The sequence below is a fragment of the Myotis yumanensis genome, unplaced genomic scaffold, assembly GCF_028538775.1.
Source record: "Myotis yumanensis isolate MYYU_CA2020_CCGP unplaced genomic scaffold, mMyoYum1.0.hap1 SCAF_3, whole genome shotgun sequence".
Classification (NCBI taxonomy): domain Eukaryota; kingdom Metazoa; phylum Chordata; class Mammalia; order Chiroptera; family Vespertilionidae; genus Myotis; species Myotis yumanensis.
In genome coordinates, this window is record NW_027223754.1 from 150659824 (window position 1) to 150686810 (window position 26987).

General features: G+C 45.9%; 1 protein-coding gene across 8 annotated transcripts in view; it reads left to right on the forward strand.

Moving 5' to 3' along the window:
• Positions 1-26987, forward strand: part of GRIP1 (glutamate receptor interacting protein 1) — a 663902-nt gene that overhangs the window by 630891 nt on the left and 6024 nt on the right. For 5 of the 8 annotated variants that reach the window (XM_070409780.1, XM_070409777.1, XM_070409782.1 and 2 more), the window contains 4 exons: positions 6259-6415; positions 7714-7825; positions 7939-7983; positions 12359-12592. In XM_070409780.1, the coding sequence (XP_070265881.1) occupies positions 6259-6415; positions 7714-7825; positions 7939-7983; positions 12359-12592 (548 nt within the window). The remainder of the gene's footprint in view (positions 1-6258; positions 6416-7713; positions 7826-7938; positions 7984-12358; positions 12593-26987) is intronic. The other 3 variants (XM_070409778.1, XM_070409784.1, XM_070409785.1) reach the window with 1 other exon arrangement.

Consider the following 26987-nt stretch of genomic DNA (forward strand, 5'->3'; position numbering starts at 1 on the left):
ATTAATCCATAACATACCTAACATTATGATACAAAGTATAAAACCAGATATGAAAACCTAGATGTGAAAGGAAGGGAAAGAGAGAGAGAAAGAGAGGGAAAGAAGGAAAGGAAAGGAAAAATGGGAGGGAGGGGAGAAGAAGGAAAGAAAAAAGAAAAAAAGATTTTTCATTTTAAATAAAAAGACTAATTACCTAGGAAATAAATTTTAGAACTGCTATCTTTCAATGTGTTTCTTTTATCAATTTTGAAGTTAAAATCTAGTTTCCAATGTCATGCTTATATTTTAATTTTATGCATTTGTACTATCGTTCAGTTAAAATGAAGTCTATATTTCTGGCAGTTGATTCTTCCCACACCTGGGATGCCTCATTTATTCCATTTCTTCTTTGAATTTTAACTTTGATTCCTGGTGTAAAGGGAATATTTCTCAAGGCCTGATAACTTTTTCTCAACCAAGGCAACCAGCTGGCCTCTACAGGAACTTAATTCCCACCTATTTTAAGTCATAATAACATCATCCACCTGCATCAGTTAGGAGTTGAATTCCCCTCCAAATAAAAGAAAACCAAAATGTTGGTATTTAAACAAGACACAGGGTTGCTTTTCTCCCGCTGCAGTAAAGAGCCTGGAGAAGGCAGGTAGCCCATGGTATCAGCAGGACCAGGCATCTTCCTACCTCCTACTAACTTAACATCTCTGTGTCTGCATGGCCACTGCCTTTGTTGTAAACTTTCATTAGGCCTGAAATATTTACTTCCTCATCACCTACTCTGAGTGTCTTACCACTCCATATTGCTATCAATGATTCCTAAGAAACTAAATCTAATATTACCACTCCCTTTAAGAAAAACTCTTTTTGTGGTTCTCTATTATTTTAGGATAAAGTCAAAGGTCCTTAGCTTAAACACAGAGTCCTGCACGGGGGGTATGGCTCAGCGGTTGAGCATCAACCTATGAACCAAGAGGTCATGGTTCAATTCCTGGTCAGGGCACATGCCTAGGTTTCAGGCTTGATCCCCAGTGTAGGGCGTGCAGGAGGCAGCTGATCAATGATTCACTCTTACTGTGATGTTTCTTTCTCTCTCGCCCTCTCTCTCTCTTCCTCTCTGAAAAAAAAATATATATATATATATTAAACTACAGAGTCCTTCAACTATTTTATCAATTTCATCTCCTGACACTTCATTGCAATATCTTCACTACAAATATCCTGAACATCTCAGAGCTCGCTAAGCAAGCTGTGGTCCTTGGTACCTTCATAGCTCTAGGTGTTTTGATGTAATAATCCACCTCATCCTGTATCAGTTGCAAACAGTTGAAAAATAGAAATTGGAGTCAGCTACGGATTAAAATAACTTTTTTATTTTATTTTTTTCTAGGAAAGCTGGATTGGCTGCATAGGCAGAATTAGGATGGTTATTTCCCTACCCCCAACCCAAGTCTAGACACTGAAACTGACATAAGGGGGAAGTCAGTCTACAAAGCAAACCGTGACCCAGCACATCAGCTGAAATTGGTTCAGCTGAACAGTACTTAAAATTCTAACATTAGTATCTTAGATCGTAAAGAAGTAAGCATTTCAGAGCTGGTATAAAATTCACAACATCCATGTTCTTGAGTATGTATTCTCTACCAAGCTTAGCACCCAGCTTCCATCCTTAGGTTTGGGCTCAAGGGCCCATTACAGGGTCCAAGATGGTTACTGGGGCTCCAGCCATTTCATCGACATTCTAGGCAGCAGGACAGAGCGTTGTAATGAACCTTCCAGAAGTTCCATTGAGATATCATTGGCCAGACTGTTCTACAGAGTTAGCCCAACTTCAAGAAAGGCTAGGAGATATAGTCTTATCCTGAGCAGTAATATGTCCATCCCCAAACTGGTATTCCAGGACTAAGAATAAAGAGAAAAGATGGATGTTTTGATGGCCAGGTCAGCTAATGGCATGGTCTTGGTCTCCCTGCCCGTCTGAGCTCAGAGAGCCCAAGAGTGGGACCCCGTTTTGTTATGTCCCAGAGCAGCAGCCGTGGGAAAGAATGAATCCAAAGAAAGCCAAGAGGGGTCAAGTGTACATGCCCAGTGCTCTTTTCCAAAACTTGACAATTAGGTAACCACAGCTCCTCCTGTGGGGAGGAGTAAGTACAGGTAGTAAGAGGGCTGTTCTTGGAATATTCCTGGAATGCTGCTCCCTCGTTGGGAGTGAAGCAGAAACTCACTGATGGAACATAAGGGCAGGGAGCGGGGTTTACCCTGACAGTGCCTTCCCCAGCCTCTCCTGCTGGGCTTATACTGCCTTACCCAGTACCCCTACTGTACAGGCCAGCTCATCCTCCAACTCTAAGTTCGATACCACCTTCCTATGGCACCTTTCATAACCCACATTCCCACCACAAACAGGTCTCATTCTTGCAATCAGTGTGTTCAGACTAAAGAGATAACATTTCTGTGCTATTAGAATGCTTATTTCTATGACTGTGTCTCCTTCTCTCACTCCCATGCATATTCTAAGCCACGCAGTTGGAGAGTGTCTTTGCGTTTCAGCACCTCATATAGTACCTGACCTTTGGGAGACGCTCGAACACGTAGTGAATGAGTGATGGTGAGGCTCTCCTCCTTGCCTGCTCTCCCTTTTACAATGAGAAAACTGAGATCTTGAAAAGTTGAATGGCATAGTAAATAATAAAAGTCATGGACATCTATGTTCATGATAACCTCACTGTGTTCTGGGCACTTATCTAAGTGTTCATATACGTTCTTCTCCTTCATTCTCACACCGGCCTGGTGATGCATGTGTCATTGTCCCCGAGGCAAAGTGGCCTAGCCCCCAGGGTGAGAAAGTAGCAAAGCTGGGATTTGAACCCAGGACTTTCCTAACTTCAGTCCTGTGCCAGCATAGAGTGGACCAGGCCGCAGTCTTCTGGGTCTACGCCTGACTTGAAGCCATTCAAATTTTATCCCCTTTTCATGCCTGCTTTGCTGTAATGCAATAATGATTGAATAGTGCTTACAAAGAGAACGCATTCTTGGTGTAGATACATGTGCCTGCCAGTGTGGCGTTTGTCTAGTGACGATGCTGCACATCTGCTCATCCTACCCTCCTGCCCAATTCACCAAGAACCACTTACAAACAACAGCTGGAGGGAAATAAGAGAGTTATTTTGCTCTAGCTGGTTTGGCTCAGTGGATACAGCATCGGCCTGCAGACTGAAGGGTCCCAGGTTTGATTCCAGTTAAGGGCACATGCCCAGGTTGTGGGCTCGATCCTCAGTAGGTGGCGTGCAAGAGGCAGTCAATCAGTGATTCTCTCTCATTATTGATGTTTCTCTCTCTCCCTCCCTCTCCTTTCCTCTCTGAATTGAATAAAAATATATTTTTTAAAAAGTTAATTTGCCCTTAAAACCTGTTGGAATTTCCCCGGAGAACAGAATGGTCCTGTGGGTTAGTGCTGATCAGAAAGGGTTACCCCAGGAGGACACCACCATACAGCATTCGGCTCTCAGCAGGTTTAGGCTGGTTGAGGAAAGTACAGGCTTCGCCTAACACTTTTTGTATCATAACAAGTGAGACTTCCTGTACCTGGTTGGTTGGTTGGAAGGAGGAAACAGATCGCCTGTCAGAGGAGCTGGGAGAGAGGCGGTGTTGCTCGTCACTCCCCTTCTAGAAGGGACTCTTGCGTGTCCCCTTCATCCACCACTTTTGACACAAAACTGCACATTCATCACGCAAGATTTCTTCCCAGGTGGCTAGCCACACTCCTGCAGTTATCTGGGAAAGAAAATGGGATATTGAACTGTAGATCTTTCCCTGGCTCCGAGGACTTGTAATCCTTGGTGCCCTCCATCATGGATGCTCCATCGTGCAGCTGTGGGCACTCCCTGCTCTCCCGAGATCAGATCCTTTCAACAGAGCATTGTCTTCTGGACAACCTGCTTTCTCCCGCTGTAGCCAAGAGGGAGGATGGCACTGTGCCAGCTGACAAGTGGAGGGAACATGAATGAGAAAGACAAAGCAGGGGTGCCATGGACACAGTCATCTTCCATGGTCCGGTCATTGAACAGGATGTGAAAATAGGCCGAGGCCTATTTGCTATATTAAGTGGCAGGGGGGGCGGGGGGGTTGTTGTTGTTGTTTGTGTGGTTTTTAAAAAATCTATTTTTATTGATTTCTAGAAGGGAGAGGGAGAGAGAGGTAGAAACATCAATGTGAGAGAGAATCATTGATGGGCTTCCTCCTGCATGCCCTACCCTGGGGATCAAGCATGCAACCCAGGCATGTACACTAACTGGGAATTGAACCATGACCACCTGGTCCATAGGTTGACTCTCAACCACTGAGCCACACTGGCTGGGCTATTAAGTGTTTTTAAACACAGTAAGAAATCCATGTTTTATTGTAATCCAGGACACACATGTAAACACACACACAATAGGTCACAACCTGAAGGGTGGATGGAGCAGTAGTGGCTACAGCACAATCTATAGAGTCAGACCTACAACAAGCCCCTGCTCTCCCACTGAACCCCCAGAGGAATTTTGAAAAGCTGCAGACCCCATCACACATTTACAATTGTCATCTAAAGGTTTTCCTCCCCAAATTTAAATACTTGCAAAGACTAGAATTTCCCGTTTACTGTAAATATGTTATAATACATGTCAAAGTACAGAGCCAAAAATTTAGCTCAGATTCATAGACAGTGTTCATTATATAAGCTAATTGCCAAAAATATCCCTCACTGTCTCCCCCATCAAGCTAATCAGACTTAACTCCTCATCAGAGAGGAAGTCAATCTTCATTTGCAAAAATTCAAATAAACACACTAAAGTGCCCACACTTCTGACTCTGACTCTGAGAGGCAGAGAGGCCGATGTATGGGAGAGGTCAAAGCCTGGCCTGAGTCTGTACCTGGTTGACATAAAGCTCTGCTCCTCAGAGACCTTTCCTCAGGAACAAGCCTTTCTCTTTTTTAAATGTTTTTAATTGATTTCAGAGAGGAAGGGAGAGGGAAGGAGAGAAACATCAAAGATGAGAGAGAATCACTGATTGGCTGCCTCCTGCACGCCCCACACTGGGGATCAAGCCTGCAACCCGGGCATGTGCCCTGACTGGGAATGGAACCGTGACCTCCTGCCTCATAGGTCCATGCTCAACCACTGAGCCACACCAGCAGGGTGCAGGAGCAAGCCTTTCCCAGTTACCTCTACGTTATTTCTATCCCAGGCCCAAGCTCCTTCAAAGGCTTGAGGTGGATAATAAATGTCATTCCTTTGTAAAGAGGCAGAAAGCAACTGTGAGAGGAGAGGGAGAGGGAGAGCTGGGAGACTCAGACTCCTGGTGCTTCCTCAGCCAAGTCGGTTTTGGGGAGACGTGTACATGCAACTTGATGATCTGAAAACTGATGCTCCCAAATGTGTCACTGGAACCCTTAAGAAATTATGCAAATAGTCCTAGGTACTTGAACCACTGTTCTGAGTCTTTAGTATCCTCATCTGTAAAATGCAAATAGTGATAGTACCTACTTTCAAAGACGGTTCAGAAGAATACATAAAGGCTGTATATACAAAGAAAGCCCGTAATGAAGTTCTGGGTGCAGAATGAGTACCCACTTTGTGCTCGCTGTTGTTATGGTTGTTGCTGTTGTTATTCGACCCCTCTGCTTGCTAACAAGGCCATTTCTCATTGGATTAAAGTAATCCTCAGGCCTGTCCCTAACATTTGTGCCCACAGCCCATATATACAAGCTCTGTCCGCACATCTGCAACTAGCAGCCCCTTTGGCCACTTTTGGGTCTGGAACCTACATCTTGTAGCAAATTCCACTCTCAGTTCACACTTGGGTAAGAAGCCCTCACATAGCTCGGGGTTGCCTGGGCAGGAAATTCAGGATTCTGACTTTCTGGAACTTGCTCTAAAAGGGGTTGGATATAAGTCTGCTGGGCATATCCCCTTGGCCCAGTAGATTTCTTGCCCAGATAGAGTAGGGCAGGAGCTACACAAAGCACAAGCCCAGCACAGCGGCCCCTCCTGCTTGGGTCTAAAGGTCTTACCTTATGGATGTTGTTAATCAATTGGGCTAATGTGTGTGGATGCGTTTTAAATGTTAAGACTTTAGTGTTATCTTGATGGCCTTTATGACCCCAAATTCCATTAAAGTCAACCCCCTTGAACAAACGGATGGAAACCACAGAAAAAGACAAGTTAGGAAGCAGACCTCACTGGAGGGCCTCAGGGGCAGAAGAGAATGCCTTGTCTTTGGTTTCAGGGCCCGGCTTTCAGGCCTCGGGATACAACTTCAACACCTACGACTGGAGGAGCTCGAAGCAGAGAGGGAGCTTGTCCCCAGTCACTAAGCCTCGGAGCCAGACTTACCCAGACGTGGGGCTGAGTAACGAAGACTGGGACCGCTCCACCGTCAGCGGGTAAGGCTCATCTACCGTGGCCCTGTCCCGACTGCTTTGTGTTTGGGGGGCCAGATCTGAACCTCTCTACGTCCATCGGCACATGTTTCCAGCATTGGCTTCCTGAAGCTGCTAGAATCGGCCATGCTGGTCTGGTGGCAGGATTCTAACACTTGTGCCTGCCCAGTGGGAGCCTGGGCACCACCACACAACAGGGCAAGCGCTGTGTCCCCTAAAGAAAACAAGAGCACGTGGGGAAAATCTACCTCTAAGGACCGTGGCCTCACTCTGTGACTAGTTCCCTCTCCTTTCATTTAAAAGGTAGTTTCACATCAACTTCTATTTTTTAAAAAGATACACCTAGGGTCCCATATTTTTTGCTAAGATATATTTTAGCATTGTGTTCCTTACGAAAATACTTTAAGGAAATTTATAAAAAATGATAGCACTTGATCTATACCAGTGATTTTCAACTCTTTGCATCTGATGGCACACATAAACTAATTACTAAAATTCTTTGGTACACCAAAAAATATATTTTTTGCCAATCTGACAAAAAAAAAAAAAAATAGGTGTCATTTTGATTTATTCACACCAGACGGCTATTGTGATGTTGGCTGTTGTCATTTTGTATTTGACAATCTAAGGCAGTGGTTCTCAACCTTCCTAATACCACGACCCTTTAATACAGTTTCTCAGGTTGTGGTGACCCCCAATTTCGTTGTTACAAATTGAACATAATTAAAGCATAGTGATTCATCACTAAAACAATATGTAATTATATATGTGTTTTCCGATGGTCCTAGGCGACCCCTGTGAAAGGGTCGTTCGACCCCCAAAGGGGTCGCGACCCACAGGTTGAGAACCGCTGATCTAAGGGAAAAGAGGTCAGTGCCCCTGACTAAATAGTGTTAAGAATTCTTGCAGCTGACTGGTTGGAAATCACTGATCTACACTGTGTTTACCATGGGGTGGGGAAAACATTTTCTCTCTCAGGGAAAAGTTTGACTTCTCCTCCCCTGCAGCTATAGTAGCTGACAGATATTCCCACACAAATGCCCCGTTAATGCAGCTCATTCGGCAGTGGCCACGAGCACTCAAGTTCAGTGAGCAAGACCACGGGCCTCCTTTCATTCTAGCCTTTCCTAAAGTGCCCTCGCGCCCCGCCAGCACTGTTTGGAGGCCACAGTTGGAAGAAAGCCAAACCCAAAACGAACCTGGGGTTTTTTGGGTGTGTGAGATGAAGGGGTGAGAGTCTGGATACAGGACAAAAACAAATCTAGCAGCATCGTCGTAACCAAGACTGTTTTTGGTGACAGTTTCACAGGGGCTCCTGACAGTGCGGAGGCGGAGCAGGAGGAAAACTTCTGGTCCCAGGCGCTGGAGGATTTGGAGACCTGCGGGCAGTCGGGGATCCTGAGAGAGCTTGAGGTAGCCTGGGTCCTGCTCCTTACTTTGATTGTTTCTACATTCATGATTTTTGGTCCTTCTGAGTTGGCATTTATCACACCAGTTCATTTAAAAGCTTTAACCCCTTTCCACAGGAGAAAGCCGACAGGCGTGTGTCTGTGAGAAACATGACTCTCTTGGTAGCTACCCTTTTATGTTTATATTTTTGCTTGTGAAGCTGCCTCCCCTGCCCCCCTTGCCTTCCGGACAGCAGTTTGATTTGATTCAATGCAGTGAAAAGTATATTGATTTCCCCATTTTCACCCCCCCCCCCCCCCCCCCCCCCCCTGAGCTGACTGACTTGTGGCTTCTGCCATTGCTCCCTGCTAACCCTGACTGTACCTGTTTGCCACCGAATCGCTAAGGAGGCAGCTCAGTCTCCCAGCAGTGGCGCATCTCATTCCCTTAGCCGCTTTAGAAAGGTTTCTTTGGCATGTTTTCATTTGTACCTGGTACAGAAATTAATTTGATCGTGAAGCGGAACATAAGAGGAAATTTTATTATCTTTTGTTTTGTCCTTTAAAATAGATGGCAATGCAGCTGGTACAAAAGGCCGGTCTGTGGGTTAAGCAGCCAGACTGTTACACAGTGCTTTGCTGCTCATTGCAAATTCTGATCCCATATTAATTTAGTGTGAACTTGAGGAGTCCTGGTGAGATGGAGTGTCGTAGCTGAACTCCTGCCGAGTTCTTTAATCAAAGCCATGAATTTGCTGACGTACTCACGCTTTGGTCTGGGAAGTCCTGGACTATTTCCTTTTATGTTCTTTTAAATTTTCTAAGCTGTAAAAAATAAAGTGGCAAAAGTTTCATTTTTATTTTGATGTCATACGAGGTCCCCAAGTCACCATAAGGAATGTGAATGGCAAAACTGGGTGGAACTCTTGCAATTTTAAAATGATGACTCATCTTTATATTATTTTGCTTCTCAGTTGCATGTGTGGATATTTTGTGTGAATCTGCAAAGAGAATTATAAACAAAAATATTAATTTGAATTTGTAAACATCATAGTATTACCTGGCATGAATTTCAGCTTCCGAGCATGGTTAAAGGACCTGGAGATGGATAATCCTATAAAACGTGAATACATTAAAATGGTAGCAATTAATTCCTTTTCATGCAACTTTCCAAAAGTGTAGAATGCTTAAGCATCAGCTGGCTTATTTAAACTTTTACCACTTCCTAAAGGGGCCCAAACTGAAGGATGAGCTCAGTTCACAATTCCTGAACATACTCCTACTTTTGAAAGCATGTGTTTGGCTCACATGCCTTGTGCATGTTGATCCTTTTTTGTAGAAGCAACTATCCTTCTAATATTCTGTTATATCAGGTAAAATGCAAATGATGTAAAACACAATATGTGTTTTTCACCCCAAAATTGAGTTATCCAGTGAAAACAGCACCCATCAGCATAAAGATTATACTGCAACCGCCTGCCAAGCTTCTAATGTAGCTTCCTTCAGGCAGGTGTGGCTTCTGAAATTAGCAATCCAGAAGGGAAATGGGCTGAGAAATTAAAGTGCTCACCTAGAAAGAATGATTGGCAAACCATAAATTAGAGTCTTATTTACACTTTTATCACAAAGACACATTGATTTATTAGTTTAAACGAACTCTGATCCCTTGATTGCAAACCCTAACTATGCAAAAAAAAAATATATTATTTGAGCTAGGTTCATACATATGAAATGTATATCCACTATAAAAGTCAAAATGCACTAGAACTGTAACAAATGTAGATTAACTAAGTTGAAATGACTACAATTGAAATGAAAAGGAAAATTATACTAGTCATTTTCCCCATTGTTAGCAATAATTTAAGTTCAACTTAAGCACTGAAAAATGTTAGTTTTAACAAAGGAGAAAAATTCTAACTAAGACTTTGGACAAGTTACTTAATATGTCTTATCAGATATATCTCTTTCTTTAAAATATGGGGTTTGTAATGAGCTAATACTTACATGGCACTTACTAAATGTCCAATAGAAATGAATTATTTTTGCCATTTGTTTGATTAATGAACACTGCTTTTACTTTTTGTCTAATACAGAAAGAAGGTTTAAACGTCAGAGAACACTTAAATATATCTCTTCTAAGTTGTTTGTACATACCAATTATCTCACTGATAATGTAGAAAAGATGAAATTATAATTGTAAATTATGAGTTATGCAAAATAGAAAAAGGCAATAAATAACTCTTGGAGCCCAAACAAATCCTAGAAAATTTAAAATATTTCTTAACTTTTTATTATAGTCATGTATTTGTGTTTTAATTGTTATATTGCTTCAGACATGTCACTGATTCCATTGAAGTTCTTTTTAAACAAAACAATCAAGCCATCAACGTGAACTAAAGACCTTTTGAGAATATGTCCTTGCTCCCATCAGAACCCTTTCTAGACCGGTTTGTAACTTCTGCATGACTAAGGCAAACTTGTCTCCCAGTTGCAGTGATTAAGTATTTTATTTCCAACATGTTTTCTGCTGGTCCCACGAAAAAATGAATGTAAAAATTAGATGTTAATAAAAGCAAATAACTAGTCTAAGTAGGTAAAAAACAATAATAGGTAGATGGTCCCCACAGCCAGAGAGCAATCCTTGGGTGCTGTCTGTTACAGTAGATTAAACAAACAAACAAAAAAATGATAGGTGTGAGTTAAGTGCCATAAAATAAAAGGATGTCCCAGGATATCCATAAAGCTGGTCACTGAAAAGTTTTATTCGGGAAGGAATATATCTGAAATAAACCAAAATATGGATAATTCATACTGGTTTAAATATTAGGGTTTAATCGACTAAAAAGGTCAGTTTTATATGTTTCAACGTAATATTTGACCGAGAAGCTACACACCCTGGTAGTCAAGAATAAAGTCTGGAGTCAGATTGCTAAGGTTGCAATCCAAGACTCGTGGGCAAGTTGCTTAACTTATCCAGGCATCCCTTGCCTTAACTGAAATGTGAAGATATAATAATTAAATGATATTCTAGATACACACACATATATATACAAGTGGTATTTAGCACATGTTAATGCTCAGTGACCAGGAAGTTTTTTTCACATTTACTTTTCCAAAATTATCCTTTAAAAACTGATCTACTTAGGATATTTTTATTCCTTCTCTTTCAACAGAGATGTAAATATGTGCACAAGAGCACTAAAATTTGCCATTCAAAAATTTTGTTGGGGCTATATTTATAGTTGGATACCAGGTGAATTTGGAATTATAAAACCTTAGCTAAAAATGAAAACTCTACCCCCTTTGCAGTGTTTCCTCCTGATCTATAATTTTAGGTCGTGCCCTTGGCTCATTTACTACCTATTTTGCCTTGGGTAAGTCACCCTCTTTGTGCCTCAGTTTCCTCATCTGTAAATTAGGAGGAATAACAGTGCTTCTTTCATAAAGTTGTTGCGAGGCTTCAATGGGTGAATACATTCAAAGGACTCAACAGATTACACTTCCGTTACTTTTAGCATCAGTATTATTATAAACCTCTACGTGGAGTTGCAGCCAGTGACACGGCATATGGAACCTGTTTTCTGTTCCCAGGATTTCCGGCAGATTCACCAATTTGACTTTACCTTCATATAGCCATTGTTTGGAGGAACACAGGCATATTTTCAGAATTTCAGCATCCTCCAAACTCGAGAAAGGGGCATTCCCAACACGATGCTGGTTTCAAGTGCTCTTTTTGTTCCCCTCTGTGACTCAGTCATTTTGGGGGAACTGATCTTCTAGGCTTGCTATTCCTGGAGTTTTCCGTAGAGAATGTATTTGAAACTGAAACTGGTAACATCCCGATTCACTGGTAAAATTCAATCCAGGTGCCACAGCTTTTGCACAAGGGCTGAATCCAAGTAGCATAATAAATTATTACTCTTTAACCTCTCTCAGGATCTTACACAAAGGCCATTTCTAAGAAACAAATGATGTGGAGACCTAGCTGGTCTACAAGCTTCTGGGCCAGGCCCAGTGGCCAAAAGAAAGACAGTAGACAAGGGGCTTCGGGTCGGAGCTCTTGTCCTTGTACCAATAGCTCCATTTTAGCCCATTGTTTTTACAGGTGGGACGAGAGGCAGCATTACAAATAGAGGCAGCCTGGTCTTCAATGAGAAGTTCTTAGCTCATTTCTGTAAGACACATTGAAGGTTGCCTCGTGAATCCCATCGTTAGAGCCCACTCAGTGGAAAGTTAATGCTTAAAATGTAGTTTACAGTAAGCAAATGTTAGAGCTTTTCAATTTGCCTCAGAACTGCCAGGGGTGGTATCTGATTAAATAAACCCAGCAGCTTAAGTACTTAAATTGGATTTGAGATGCGCATTACAAATGGCACTTACAAAGCATTTTTTCCAGATTTTCATACTTGGGTGACTCTATCCATCCTTCAGTCTTTGGTTATGCCCTGAAGACACTGTATTTTGACTGGGCAGAGGCAGAAATGTGCTTAATGTTGAGCAACCAAACCCTTTCCTTCGTCTGTGGCTTAATTGTTTCTGAAAATTGTCAATGCCACAGGCAACAATCATGTCGGGGAGCACGATGAGTTTGAATCATGAGGCCCCAACACCTCGCAGTCAGCTGGGGCGACAGGCCAGCTTCCAGGAACGGAGCAGCTCGCGGCCACACTATAGCCAAACAACTCGGAGCAACACTCTGCCCTCAGAGGTGGGCAGGAGGTCCGTCCCCCTGAGGAAAATGAAACAAGAAATAAAGGAGATCATGTCCCCGACTCCGGTGGAGCTGCACAAGGTCAGGAAGCTTTCTTCTCCTCCCTTAGGGTCACACGTAGTAGCCGTTGTGCATAGCCTGATGCAAGCATGATAATGACCTTGCACTTTGGTCTCAGCCAAGGAAGAAAGCCAGGGCTTAAAGGTCGATCGGCAGAGGCTTTGCTTGTTCTCTCAACACTGAGACATTATTTTGTAAAACAGAGATAATTAGCTTTCCAAGCAATGACTTAATAAAGAAATGTGTTTGTGGCCAAAAATCTTCTTACGAAAGTTCAAGGCTCCAGTGTCACATGGAGCTTTGATGATTGGTCTATTATTCCAAATTCACGGGGAAGGGCAGGAAGGATTTTCCTAAATGTATATGCTCCTAGCTTGACTCAAAGGGGCTTGAGGTGTAATGTGGGAAGGCTTAATTCTTAATGTCGGACTTATCAGTAGCTGGCTACATTACTTGAGGGACATGAAGTTCTCTTCAAGATGATTTAGACGTCTTGGGTTTGGAAAGGGTAAGCCTGGCGATGTTCCATCTCTGCTAGGATAGTTGCCTCGCTTTACTTCATGGAAGAAAACCCACAATGGCACACGGAGCTGAACTTGAGCGGCGGCAGAGTTTAAATAAGGCATAGGTGAGTGGCAGTGTTTGTGGAACCACTGTCAAGTACAGCTGTGGTAGAGAGGTGTCTCTGGTTTTCTTTTGTAGAACTAATGCTTTGTTTTTGTTAATGCATAAGGATACTTACAATCTCACTCCATTTTTCTTGAGAGCCAAGACCCTCTCTGTAGTCAATAATCTAGTAACTAGAGATTATTTCTCTTGCCCAGAAAAGCAAATAAATGTCAAATTAAAAGGAGGTGACAGGCCAGCTACTCCTTTTTTCCTCTAAAGCAGTGGTTCTTAACCTTCCTAATGCCGCGACCCTTTAATACAGTTCCCCAACCATAAAATTATTTTCGCTGCTACTTCATAACTGTAATTTTGCTACTGTTATGAATTGTAATGTAAATATCTGATATACAGGATGTCTTTTCATTGTTACAAATTGAACATAATTAAAGCATAGTGATTAATCACAAAAACAATATGTAATTATATATGTGTTTTCCGATGGTCTTAGGCAACCCCTGAGAAAGGGTCGTTCGACCTGCAAAGGGGTCGCGACCTACAGGTTGGCGACCCACAGGTTGAGAACCGCTGCTCTAAAGACTTCAATTTCCCTAACCACCTATTAAAAGTAGCTATTTCTTTTACAGCCGACAGAGCATAGGGTAAAAGAAAGGACTTTGTGGAAAGTTGGGTTCTGAACTTGGTATTCTATCGCTGGATGCATTCATTCACTTAAAGAATCTGTTGCGAATCCCCAGCAAGCAAATACCAGTAGTCTAATGGGGAGACATTCTGGGAGACAGTGAGAAGATGGTGGGACAGGTACAATGACAGAAGCAAGACTAGGCTGCCTTGGAGGACAGAGGGTGGACCCTTCCCACTACAGAGGAATAGAAAAGGCTTCCTAGGCGCAGGTGTTGCCTCTGCAGAAAAGTGGGGAGTGGGAAGGTGAAGAGTGGGAAGGCATTCCAAGTACAGAAAAAAGCATGTGCAAAGGATGTCAAGACTATGATGTGCTGAGGGGATGAGAATATTCCAACATATCACCGGAGCCTTGAATTGAAGCCTGTGCCTTAGGAGGAGCTACAGAACTTTACAGAAAAGCAAAGGAGTTTCTGACGTTTTAGGGTAGTGACCCAGGTGTGGCCCATACCACAAATTAGGTTGTTTATCCAGTAACCCCGAAAGTATGTGTGTCTATTTGGTGATCACTGGCCTTCACCCCCCTCTCACATGTCCTAACACACTAATGACAGCACTATTAGGAGTCTGAAGGCCTCACATGAATCTTCAATTGCAGAAGCTGCATAGTCAGTGCTAATTCTGCTGCATCAAGATGAGGGCTATGGATTAAAAAAACTTTGGCACATCTACACAATGGAATACTATGCTGCTGTAAAAAGGAAGGAACTCCTACCATTTGCAACAGCATGGATGGAGCTGGAGAGCATTATGCTAAGTGAAATAAGTTAGTCAGAGAAAGATAAATATCACATGCTCTCACTCATTTGTGGATTATAATGAACAACATAAATGGATGAACAAAAACAGATGTAGAGACAGAGAAGCATCGATCAGATGCTCAAAACTCGGAGGGAAAGTAGGGGAGGGTGGGGGTGAGGGGGGAAGACCAACCAAAGGACTTGTATGCATGCATATAAGCATAAGCGATGGATGTGGACAATAGGGGGTGAGGGTGAGAGCAGGATTGGGGGGATGAGGGGACATTGGGGGGATAAGGACACATTTGTAATATCTTATTCAATAAAGGAAAAAATAAATAAATAAAAAGAGGGCTGGCCCCTCCTGGCCCCTCTTGCCCTCTTCTCTAACACTCCATGCCCAGGCAGAGGAGAGCACGCTTCTGACCCACCCACCCTCAGCATCCAGGGAAAGGACACCAACATGTACGGAGCGCCTACTGTGTGCTGCATGTCACCGGTGTATACCCCTCACAATAGCCCTCCTTCGCAGATATTTACTATCCCCATGTATAGGACAGGGAACTAGCAAGTACAAAATAGAGTCACTTTTCTTCTGGAGTAAAGCAGTCTCCTCCAGGGAAAAGTATCGATAGCCTAGCAATACAAAAGGCCCGTCTCCCCTTCCCTCCTGCACTGGCTGCATTTAGCACAGATAGTGATGGTGAATTGGATGTGCGAATTGTTACAGTTGAGGTCAAAAAATGGCTGTGCTGAAAATAGATCCTGTGAAAAGTTTTTCGAAGGCATCCTCCACTGACCCAGCACAGTGAGTGGCCGGGGATGGACTGGCTGAAGCTGTGTCGGTATGTGGATCAGGAGGCCTCGCCATCACAGACACGGGTGGGCCAGCTTTACCTAATCAATGCGCTTCACTTCAGTGCATTTCCCTCATAGCTTCCCTTCCTTCTGAATTGACCTCAAACTAAATAAGACTCTGAAAAATAGACGGTGGCTGGGCATCATGTGACTCCTAGTAGGATCTGGTGAAGTGGCGGAACCTGCAGCCGACTGTACCGGATTCTCAGAGTGGTTTTCGCTCACATCTCAGGCCTCTCTTCCTTTCTGAGTGACTTCAGTAGCTCTCATAGGCCAGCCACATGGTGGCTGTGAAACCTTCAGGGTTGAAGTGGTCGGGAGGAGAAATGGTCATGAGAACTCACTTCACTCAGAGCCGAGACCTTTGCCCGGAGGTGCCTTTTGAACTCTGGACAATTAGCTGACACCTTGGAAAAGCACAGTGATGTGTTGACAGACCTGAGTGATCCTTCACTGGGTACCACCAGCCTGCACCACGCCTTTGTGAAAATTACTCTCATGTGATGGTGTAGAGAAGGGGCTAGGGCAAACCGCGGCTCGCGAGCCACATGCGGCTCTTTGGCCCCTTGAGTGTGGCTCTTCCACAAAATACCACGTGCAGGCGCGCATGTACAGTGTGAAGTTGACTTAAAACTTTAAGTAAAGTTTATTAAGTTAATTTTAGGGAACGTTGTGGAGTGAAAAAAGATGTAGTGTCGAGAACTGAGAAAGGTATGGTGAGATGGTTTGGACATATAGAGAGGATGAACAAAAGGAGATAGACGAAACAAGTATACAAGACAAGTGTGGATGGGAGAGTTGGAAGGGGTCGACCTCAACGAACGTACCTCAATCAGATTGAGGACGTTTTTAGCAAAGGCCAGCTTAGGAGTACCCTAATTAAGTTAATAACAATGTACCTATCTATATAGTTTAAGTTTAAAAATTTTGGCTCTCAAAAGAAATTTCAATCGTTGTACTGTTGATATTTGGCTCTGTTGACTAATGAGTTTGCCGACCACTGGGCTAGGGAATTAGAAACACACCCCTCCCTCAAGTTGAAGACTCCCCCAGATGGAGTACCCAGCCTGACACATGGGATGAGGGCTGGTTTTCAGTTCCCTGAGCCCCTTGGGTGCACTTTCTAAGTGGACCTGGTGGAGGAATTCCCCAGGAGCTGGGAAGAGCCGAGCGAGAGGCTGGGGGCGTGGGCAACACACCATTCTGAAAACGTTCGTGTTCTTTTTCCGGTGGCCATCTTTCTCGTGGCCGTTGGCGCTTGGAAAGCTGTCTCCACAAGAACAGTGTGGGCCGTTCCTGCCCAGGCCAGCGCCTGCAATCGCTTACTGTCGCTAGAAGCTGACCAGGAGGCTAGGCGCGGATGAGCAGGTATCCGCCCCCATTCCTGGAGAGGAAGACAAAAGGAAAAGCTGCCCATCTCCTGGTGACGGACGACTAACGCCTTCACACAGCAGAACAAAGTGTGGGCTTGTCTTTCAGTTTCTTGGGTTTCATCTGACTCTCATTGTTTGCGCCCATGTTCCACCTAGTCTTCCTAGCCATTCCTTCTCTTCCTTAGACCTTCAGAAATCCTGAACTCAGGTCAGAGTCTAAGCGGTTTCGTTCATTTCACATCATTTGCTGTGTCTCAGGCTCCACCAGGTCCTGGCAGGGTTTCCTTGAAGTTGTCCGGTTGTCCATCTTTCTCATGAGCCCAAATCGCTAGCCATCCTTCCTGACACTCGAGAACAAAGAGAACTGAAGCCCCACTTCCCGTGTGGATGGGGAGGAAGTTGAAGCTGGACTGATGGTTTAGTACTTTGTTGGGAGGAGGCAGGCTGAGGGTCACTGGGAAGTGATACTCATGTCCCCTTAGACCACTGCCTGTCAGACTGTCCTGGCTGAGTCACACAGTCTGAAATCATTTTATCTCACACGTCAGTGCACACATACACCACATTCACATATGAATGAATCCAAACTTTGTACACTGACATCTTCTATTTCTTGTTTATTTTTTCTTAAATGTGATCGCATGAAGCTGGCTTTCAGGCTTATTAATGGGTCACAACCAAAAGTTTGCCGACCAGAGCCCTAGATAACAGTTTGGCGTGTGACCCTCTGCTGCCCTTTTCTGTGATGACATGGGGTGCTTGTTCAAATGCAGGCTCCTAGTCCCTACCCAGACTTAGCTGGCCAGCACTTTCTGGGAAGTCAGGCCAATAATCTCCCCTTTAGCAACCCCTTCATTGGATTCTGTTGCGCCCCAAGATGGAGTATCATTCCCTTGGGTGTTGCTAACTAGCAGTGAGTCCTCTGTTTCGGTGAAGTCCCAGGCAGCACCTGGGTGATGAGGTAAAGAGATGAGGTTGCATCTTTGGCCCTGAAACTTCTGAGTTTTATCTTTGCAATGAATTCTGGTTTGTCCTGTAGCTTATCGCAGATTCTTCCTCTTTGCAAGTAAGGCGCCTGGGATCTTTGCTACAGTTTATTGATAACCCTTCTTTCCCGCCTGAAGCGTGAATATCCTTTGGTGTCCACTTAATCCATTTCTGAGATGAAGTCCAGCTCCACTTCTTTGCACAGTGTAAGACAGAAAAAATTTCAGTAGAGTAGAAAGTTCCCCACATTCCGAGCATTTGGACTTTCTAAAACCATATTGACATTTCCTGTGCTCTGTCGTGCATGTTTTTCAATGAAATTACATGTCTTATTTGTATGCAACTATTTTTATTTTTCATTTTGCAGAGATATTTATTTCCACATCTACTTTTACTGGCGGCTTCTGATGGCATTTGCGTCACTGGAAGCTGGTGTGTTTCTTGTGGCTGTGTTTGCTGCCATCGACTTGCCCCGCCCCGCCAGTGCGCTCTGCAGTTCCCACGCGTTTGAGTGTTTAGAGAGGGGACTCCGTTCTTCCTGAGAGTACAAGCGTGTTCTCCTCGGAAGGACGCCCTTCTTGGTGTTCCATGGCAGCTTCTTCCACAGCCCTCCCCCCACACCCCCGAGAGGAGCAGGCTCAGCCCCAGCGGGAATGTGAAATGGAAGGACATGCTTATTCAGCCCCAGGCCTCTTCCTCACCAAGTATCTGGAGTTGGTGCTCAAATCAAAGGAGCCCTCACACCAGGCCTTCTTCAAATCACTAGTGTAGCATCTTCTTACTGTGGAAGTCACGAGAAGCTAAAACTACAAACTGGATGTCTGAACCTTTTCTTCTGCCTGCCCCTGTGCTAGACAGCTTCTCCCCTTCAGGCGAGGAGTGATGAATGAGGGAGCGCCAGGCAGGCCGAGGCTCGGTCCCAGCCTGACAGTCCTCAGCCGCCTCACTTCCCATATCCTCGGTTTGCTCACTTAGCACAGAAGGGACAGCTGATTATCGGGAGAAGAGACTTCAAAAACAGCATTTTCCCTGGGGGAGTTGCCATCCTTCAGATCTCGCCAAAGCCATGCACTGTCAGAACCCCAGAACATGAGGTCTCCTCAGGATCCCGGACTTACAGGAGGTCCAGCCAGCTGCCTCAGAGCCCCTCGAGGCGGGGATGTGGGCCAGAATGAGACCCAAAGGCAAATGGGGGGTGTCTAGTTACCCGTCACCGCATCAGCGTGACCAGCACGTTCTCACCCTGTGAAACCAGGGCAGCTAAGTATCTGAACGTTGTTGAGGGAACATGGATTGTAGAATGAGGGTTGGAATTTAGGTTGTACATTTTATATAACGGATTATCCAACCCTGACAATCCTCAGGATGTATCATTTTGGTCAGCTTCCCTTGTCTATGCTCCTGTTAAAACAACTTTTCAAAATGTGAAAAACATTATTCATATGCAAATGCTGGCTTGTATTAAATATCTATCGATAGATAGATAGATAGATAGATTTATATTCTCAGGCTATTGGGGGGAAAGAATGTGGGAGTAAAATTTCCAATTTAGAATAAAAATGCTCAATGACTTACAGAAAATAAAGCAAAGCCTTTGAGGTTGTCTTTTCTGATGGAAAAGAATCATTTGCATCTCTACCAGGCGGAAGTTGCTTTACATCCTATCACTTTGAGTCTGAGCTCTGCTCTGAGCAATAGAATTGGTAAGTCAAACAGAGTTGCCGACCCCTAGACAAGGATGGCCCTTGGGCAGCTTGTTAGACAGTGGGGGGGGGGGGGGTGCCTTACTTCTCACTTTTTGACCACGTGTCTTATCCCTTCCGTCCTGGATCCACCACCACCCCTCTTCAGAGGTGTGCCCAGCTTCCCTTAGGTCTAGCTCTGGCCTGCAGAGCATTCATCTCTTCCTGACGTCTCTGTGGGGATCAAATATGTTTATAGGTTGTAAGAGACTCTGTTACCTATAAGATATTCTGTCATCTGACCAGCGGTGTAGCTCTCTGAGGGTCACCCTGTCTCCTGACTGTCCAGGTCCTTGGAGAGAAGCCTGCTGGCCACCTCCCTTGCCGTCACTCTGCCCTGCTGCTTGTCTAGCAGATCTGTGGTAGGACATGATCATGGTCCAGCCCAGGGCTTGTCTCTTTCTTTCCCCCAGGTGGGGTGCCGAGATCTTTCCTTGCTTGAGAATCTTTGTAGTGTTGGGCCACAGCAATCCCTGGAATGAGGAAATGCAGTCAAGACTATTCGTGCTCAGTGCAGCAGGAGTTGATCAGTTGTAACTTGTCATCCTTCCCGAAGGACAGGGAGCCTGGCCCTGAGTTCCCCCAGCCCAGAGGGTGGGTGGAAGGCTGGTCTCCCACCCAGAGGAGCAGGTGGCCGCTGGAGCCAGGAAGCCCACTGGGATGTTGTGGTTTATAGTAAGGCATGTATCCCTGGTCCATGTCCTCACGGCACAGGACTCCAAAAGGCCTTGGAATGTCCTGGGTGTGGAGCGCGTAAGGGTGTCTTTAGCTGTGTTAATGAGTTGGCTTTTGGACAGCACCTAAGGAGGAGGGAAGGGAGAGGGCTTGGAGGTTGAATCAATCACCAATGGCTGATGGTTTAGTCAAGCAGGTCTAAGTAAGGACGCCTCTGTAAAACCTAAAAGGAGAGAGAGTGGAGAGGTTGGTGAACACATGGACATGTGGAGAGAGCTGTGCACTCGCGGGGGCTTGAAGCTCCACTCCTTTCCCCACACCTTGCCCTATGCGTCTCTTCCATCTGGCTGTTCCTGACGTATCTTTTATAATAAACGAGTATTTTAGTAAGTAAAGTGTTTTTCTGAGCTCTGACAGCTGCTCTAGCAAATTATCAAACCCAAGAAAGGGGTTGTTGGAACCTCTGATGGATAGCCAGTTGGCCAGAAGCCCAGGTGATAAGCTAGACCTGCAATTGGCACCTGAAGGCTTTGGGGGGCAGCCTTGTGGGACGGAGCCCTTAACCTGGGGAATCCGATGCTATCTTCAGGCAGATCGGGTCAGACTGGATCTGAATTGTAGGACACCCAGCTGGTGTAGCAGCATTGCTTGGTGGTAGGGGGAAACACCCCTTCGCCCCCTACACACAGGTTGGCATTGTGATCGTGACCTTTTTACCCACAGAGGCCTGCAGGGAATGAGGTCAGTAAGTTGCAGAGGGAATCGGGAAGGGTCAAGAGCTAGAGGAGAGCCAGGCCGGAGCAGACCTGGCAGGGGAGCATGAAGGCCAAAGCAGCGGGCTGGTGCTGTGAGGAACCGGCAGCCTCCTGAGCAAAGGTGTCGGGACAGACTCGCCGCCACTGCTGGCTGGCTCGGTGGCGGCCAGAGCACATGGAAGGGGCCAGCGACAGAGCTGATGAGAACGCGGTGTCTGTCAGCTGCCATGGCTTGGCTTGATCGCCTGGAGAATTGGGAGAATGATCTCACGCTTGTTGCTTTGATCTGATGCGAAATGATAGACATGAGGTGCTCTGCACAAATGGAGAAAGCCAGACCTAAAAGCCGGGCGCTCCCTTGGTTGGGACTCAGCTTTCCAAGGGCCAGGTCAACAACCCCTGACTTGCTCACACACTGGTTCTCTCACTGCCGACCCCCGTGCCACGGCCGTGCCGGGGAGCAGCAGGAGGCATAGTGTGAAGCAGCTGTCCCTCGTTCTCCTCCACCAACAGAGACTCGCAGACAGGAGGGCAGCCGCTGCCTTCTCTGATCTAGTGAGTCTTGAAAGCCAGGAGCTGGAGAGGCATAAACGGACATGGCCTCCTTCCTCTTGGGCGGGAAGAATGCAGCTGGGAAGGCCGTGCTTTGTTTTTCCTTTCAGCCCCCCAGGTAGTGCAGGATTGTTCTCAAAACTGCCGTTCAGGGAATTGTCAGGTTTGAAGGAACAAGGCGACCCCCGCAGAGCCTGCAAGAATGAACTCAAATGCCTGGTGATTTACGGGAAGACCAGTACCACCTCTGAGAAGTGGGTGTCGGTTTGGTCCTTAGGCCTTTGGACGAGGGGCTGAGCCATAGAGAGGCTACAGTGCGTAGGAACTGCTCCTGGGGACACGTGTCACTCGGAGTGACCTGCCGAAGATCGCAGGCCCAGCCGCCCTGAGCATCCACGCGGGGACAGCTGGCTCCGCTGCGAAGCTTCTCTCACATGTCAGACTGAAATCACAAGCTGGAGGTCTCTGATCTTTGCCTCAAGGACATTATTCAGACACGTGGATAGAAATAAAAGGCAAGGCTCAGCGTGGATGGCGGCGAACCCTCTGCCTCCTGCCAAGGCTCCGTTCTCGGGAAGGTTAGAAGAGTTGCAGCACATGCTGGCCAAGGGTTCAAAGGGAACCGAGCTTTGTGGAGCTGTGTCCTTGCCGGAGTGTTATGTTCCATGTTCACTCGCCCTTTTAGAACAGAAAAATCTATCCAGGTTCCCTGGAGGCAGCCTTTGGTCTGCTCAGAATAGAGACCCTACAAGATGAACTGGCTCACGCGGGCCGGGGTGGACCGGGACGAACTCTAGGAGTCGGAGTGTATGGGGATGCCCATGGAGAGCCCGGGAGGGCTCTATGGGAAGAAATCAGCAGACATGAAGCATTTTTCATCTTTACTTGCTGGGCCGTTGGAAATGGATAAAGGCTGCCTGACCAGCTAGGAGATTATGTCCAGAAAAAAAATCATGACTTGACAAACACAGCTAATGAGGTCAGATATTTTAGTACCAAATCCCAGAGCTTGTGCATTCTCACCGGACCAGCCTGTCCATCAACTTCAAGAGTCAGCATCCCCATTAGCAGGAAGGGAATGAATGTGCTGCCGAATTGTTGGAGATCAAAAGCAATCATGTGTAGGAAAGTGCCTGGGTAAGGGAGGCATGTGTACAAAAACAAAAACAAAAACGAAATGGCCTAACCCCCGGCATGCTTAGAATTATTTTTGGACGGGAAATAAATCAGAAGTAACCACCACCACCCTCCAGTGGGACGGGGGGGGGGCAGCAGCTACCTGGCACAATTTATTATTGCTGCTTTGAGCGCAGCTGTGCTGCCCAGTTTTGTGAATTATTAATTTCTGGAATCTTGTCTTTCGTGGTCATTTAGAAATAATTTCATTTTCATTATGTGCTATTTATAAGCTAGTTCCAGGAGAACCACAGAATTGGCTATTAAAATTCAGTCTCTTCTCACCTTAGGAAATCTTTCCAGAGAAACAGGTTACTTTCCAATTTAACCCACTTATTCGCCTCTTATGCAGAAGAGTTTACCATAGAGACACGTCAAGTCTGAGGCCCAGGAGAGTGAAGCCTCTTGGTCAACAGCTGTGCCCTTCACCTGCTCATCGGCTCTGCTTAGCATCCACCTGTAATGCTTTGGCGAATGTATTCCCACTGGCTAGTGTTGGCATCATTGGCTGCCACTCACCTTTCTGCCCCTCCTGGGTCCTGGCTGTGGAGCAGGCATCCAAGAACCACCGGCCACCTGAGCAATGAAGACGTCACTGTTGTGCCAGGCCCATGCCCAGTGTTCCCCCAGTGCAAGGATTCGGGGTCACTGTGCTGGAAAACATGCCTCAGAGCACAGAAAGAAGTGGGCTTCCTAGTGCTGCTTGTGAGTACAGGCTTTGCAACCCTCCCAGGTGGGCCCGGAGTCTGCAGGGCAGACGCCAATCCATGTACCAAACCAGCCGTAAGCACAGGGTCCCTAAGACTCACAGGAATGTACCTCCAGGAGGTTCCTGCCCCAGGTGTGCTGCTGGTCACTGGAGAGAACGTGGCTGGGAATAAAGGTGGGAAGGGGGCACAAGGACAAGAGGTCCCACAGACAAGGCACAGACCAAGCCAAAGGGCACATAAGCAGGGACCCTGAGCAGAGAGATTTCTCCCTCTAGGAAACAGGGCCCGAAGGATGCAGGGTGCCACAATCCTATTAGCCACTCACCTCCTCCTCCAGTGTGCCCTCATCCCCCCATTCCTCTTCCTCTCTTTGGGAGAGGAGCAGGGAAGGACTGGTACATAAGCCAGAAGTGTGTTCTGCAATTAAGGCTCCTTGGAGGTATGGCTGATTCCAGATGGGGAACAGGAAATATCCATAGTGGGTCTGTGACAGCTGGAGCTAGAAAGCCAAGAAGTTATAACAAATGGGTCATATCACAAGGACATAAGAGTCAACATTAAGGACTCTCCTTGGTCAAAGATGAGGTAATTTGAGCATCCAAAGTAATGATAACACAATTGATCATCAAAGGTTTATATTGATATTTTACTTAACAAAAGTCATTCCTCCTCCCAAAAAATCCTCCCTGGGACACCATTGGAAGTATTTAGTGCCCTAATTTCCTATTCTAAGAACAAAAGGAAAGAATTAGCATTCCCTTTGCTGTTCTTGTACAAACTCTGTACTTCAGAGTAATCAAATAGCACTAATTGAAGAAAGGAGAAGTCCTCTTTACAAAAGAATTGTAGCTAATACAGAAGATATTATAGGATTAGAAAAAGATTATCACCCTGCAAGCCCTAATGGAAGTATTTATTCAGAGCAAGGTCATCAGTGGATAAAACCACTAGATTAAAAGTTGATAGGGAGCCTTACAGTGGAGAAATTGAGCTGTCATCACCGGAACCCAATGTCTAGTGCACTAGACATTGAGTGACAAGATGTCATAGGAAGCACACTGTCCATCTGTGATAATATATCTTTACTAGTGGCCCAGTGCACGAATTCATGCACCTTGAAAGGAATTGTGGGCTGCAAGGCTGTGGTGGGGATAGGGGTGGGTCTTGGCCCATCCTCCGTGTCCCAACCCAGCCCCTCCTGCCGCGGCCCCCAGTCCCCTGTCTGCCAGCATCTCTGCTCCTGCCACCACTGCTCCCACGTGCTGACAGCGATGGCCCTGATGATGGCACAGAGTGGTTGGGGCTGGCACCAGCAGCAGGTGCAAGTGGGGGCTGCTGCCCCGATCGCCCCTCGGGAGCAGGGGGAGGTGAAGAAGACCTGAGGGGCGATCGGGGCTGGCAGCCACCCGCTGACGGCACCAAGTGATCGGGGCCGGCACCAGGTGCTGGCAGTGGGTGCGAGCACCAGGCAGGATGGTGACATGCAGGAGCAAAGAATTTTCAGTAACCACCAGAGGCTTGCCCGAATGACAGTGACTGGCACCCTGCCTTGGTCTGGCACCTACGCTTACCTGCTCCACCATCTGGCCTGGGCCGATGCCCGCCATGTTCTGCGCTCTGCCACCTGCTGCTGACGCCTGCCATGTTCAGTGTGCACCTCCTGGTGGTCAGCGCACGTTATAGCAACCAGTTGTTCGGTTGTTTGGTTGTTCCGCAGTTTGGTTGATTTGCATATTAGCCTTTTATTATATAGGATACCCTTCCCCCTCTGACTCCAATCAAGCATCCAGACTCACATCTATTTAGAGGACATACGGGGGATAAAAGAGCATGCTAATGGCAAAGGACACCATTTCCACAATAAGTCAGCAGCACAGAGAAAACAAGACGGGGGCATACTCTAGATAAAAGGACATTTAAGAGATAGAGCCCAGTTGGTATGGCTCAGTGGTTAAGCATCAACCTGTGAACCAGGAGGTCATGGTTCGATTCTCAGTCAGGGCACATGCTCAGGTTGTGGGCTCGATCCCCAGTAGGGGGCATGCAGGAGGCAGCTGATCAATAATTCTCTCTCATCATTGATGTTTCTATGTCCCGCTCCCTTCCTCTCTGAAATCAATAGAAATGTATTTTAAGGGGTGCGGGGGGGGGGGGGGGCCGAGAAAGAGAGATTGAAAGCAAACATAATGTGTGGACCTTGTTTGGATTTGAGCAAACCAGCTCTAAAAACCACTTTTGAGACAATCAGAGAAATTGTATTATGGACTAGGTATTGGAGTATATCAAGGAGTAAGAGTTGATTTTGCAAATGAATTAGTGGCATTGAGGTTACATAGGAAGAGTTCATGTTTTTTAGAGTTCATACTGAGGTATGTAAGAGTGAAATGGCATGAGGACTGGTATTTGCCTGAAAATACCACCCCCAAAAAGAAAACAGAAGGGTGGGTGAAGTAAGTGTGGTGAGCTATTGATGGTTGTTGGGTCTGACTGGTGAGTGTATGGGGATTCATTGTTCTACTCTCTCTGCTCTTGAGTGTGTTTGACATTTTTTTCATTAAAAAATAGCTTTCTCCTAGCAAAACTTATTGTGGTAATTATTTCCCAATATGTTTATGTCAATTTATTATTCTGTGTACCTCAAACTTATACAGAGCTGTGCGTCAATTGTATCTTAATAAAATTGGGAAAAAATTAAAAATAGCTTTCTCTCCTATCCTATGGCCTATGACAAATCGTGGTTATAGAGGGGCCTAAAAATTCTTCTCTGAAATGAGCATTTACTAAGGAAGTGTACCATGGAGCGATCCGAACTTCTCAGTCAGAACCACTCTGTTGCTTGCTGTTTTACCTTGGGCAGGTTTCTAACCCTCTCTGAGCCTTCCTTTCCCTGTCCATGTGATCTGCTCCACAAACTCGGTAGAGACGGTAGCATTCTGTTTGCTTTTTAATCTGCTCACCAAATCCCACAGACCTTATTAGCCAGAAGTCCAGCATCTCCTGCTCAACCTTCCATCCATCTCTCTCCTGTGGGACAGGCCTGGCTCCATGTTAGAGGTGCTCTCACCTGCTGTGACCACCAGGTGGCGCCATTGGATCCTCGTCGGGGCCCAGCCTAGTTCACACTCCCAGCTTACGGTGGACAGTACTGACTGTCAGAACCAATCTTTTAATTTATTCAACAAAAATACCAACCCTCCTATGTGGCAGGCACCGGATTAGGGTTTGGGATATGTAAGTAAATATCCCCAAGGTCCTTGCTCCTCTCAAGCTCCCTGAAGGGGCATCTTCCACGTCCTCCCCTACTTCACCTGAGCCCAAGTCACCAAGAAAATCGTCTCCTCCACTCCTGATGGGATTTGCTTTGGGGATGCGGGGTGGGGGGAGGGGGAGAGCATGCTCTCATTTACTCAGTTTTAACGCACTTCTCCCCAAACATCAAAGGGTGCATTCCGATGGGGAGCCGGGGGTGGGGGGTGGGGGCTGGATTTTCTAAACCACACACACCCGCGCAGGCGCACACGTGTCTTCTATATTGTACAG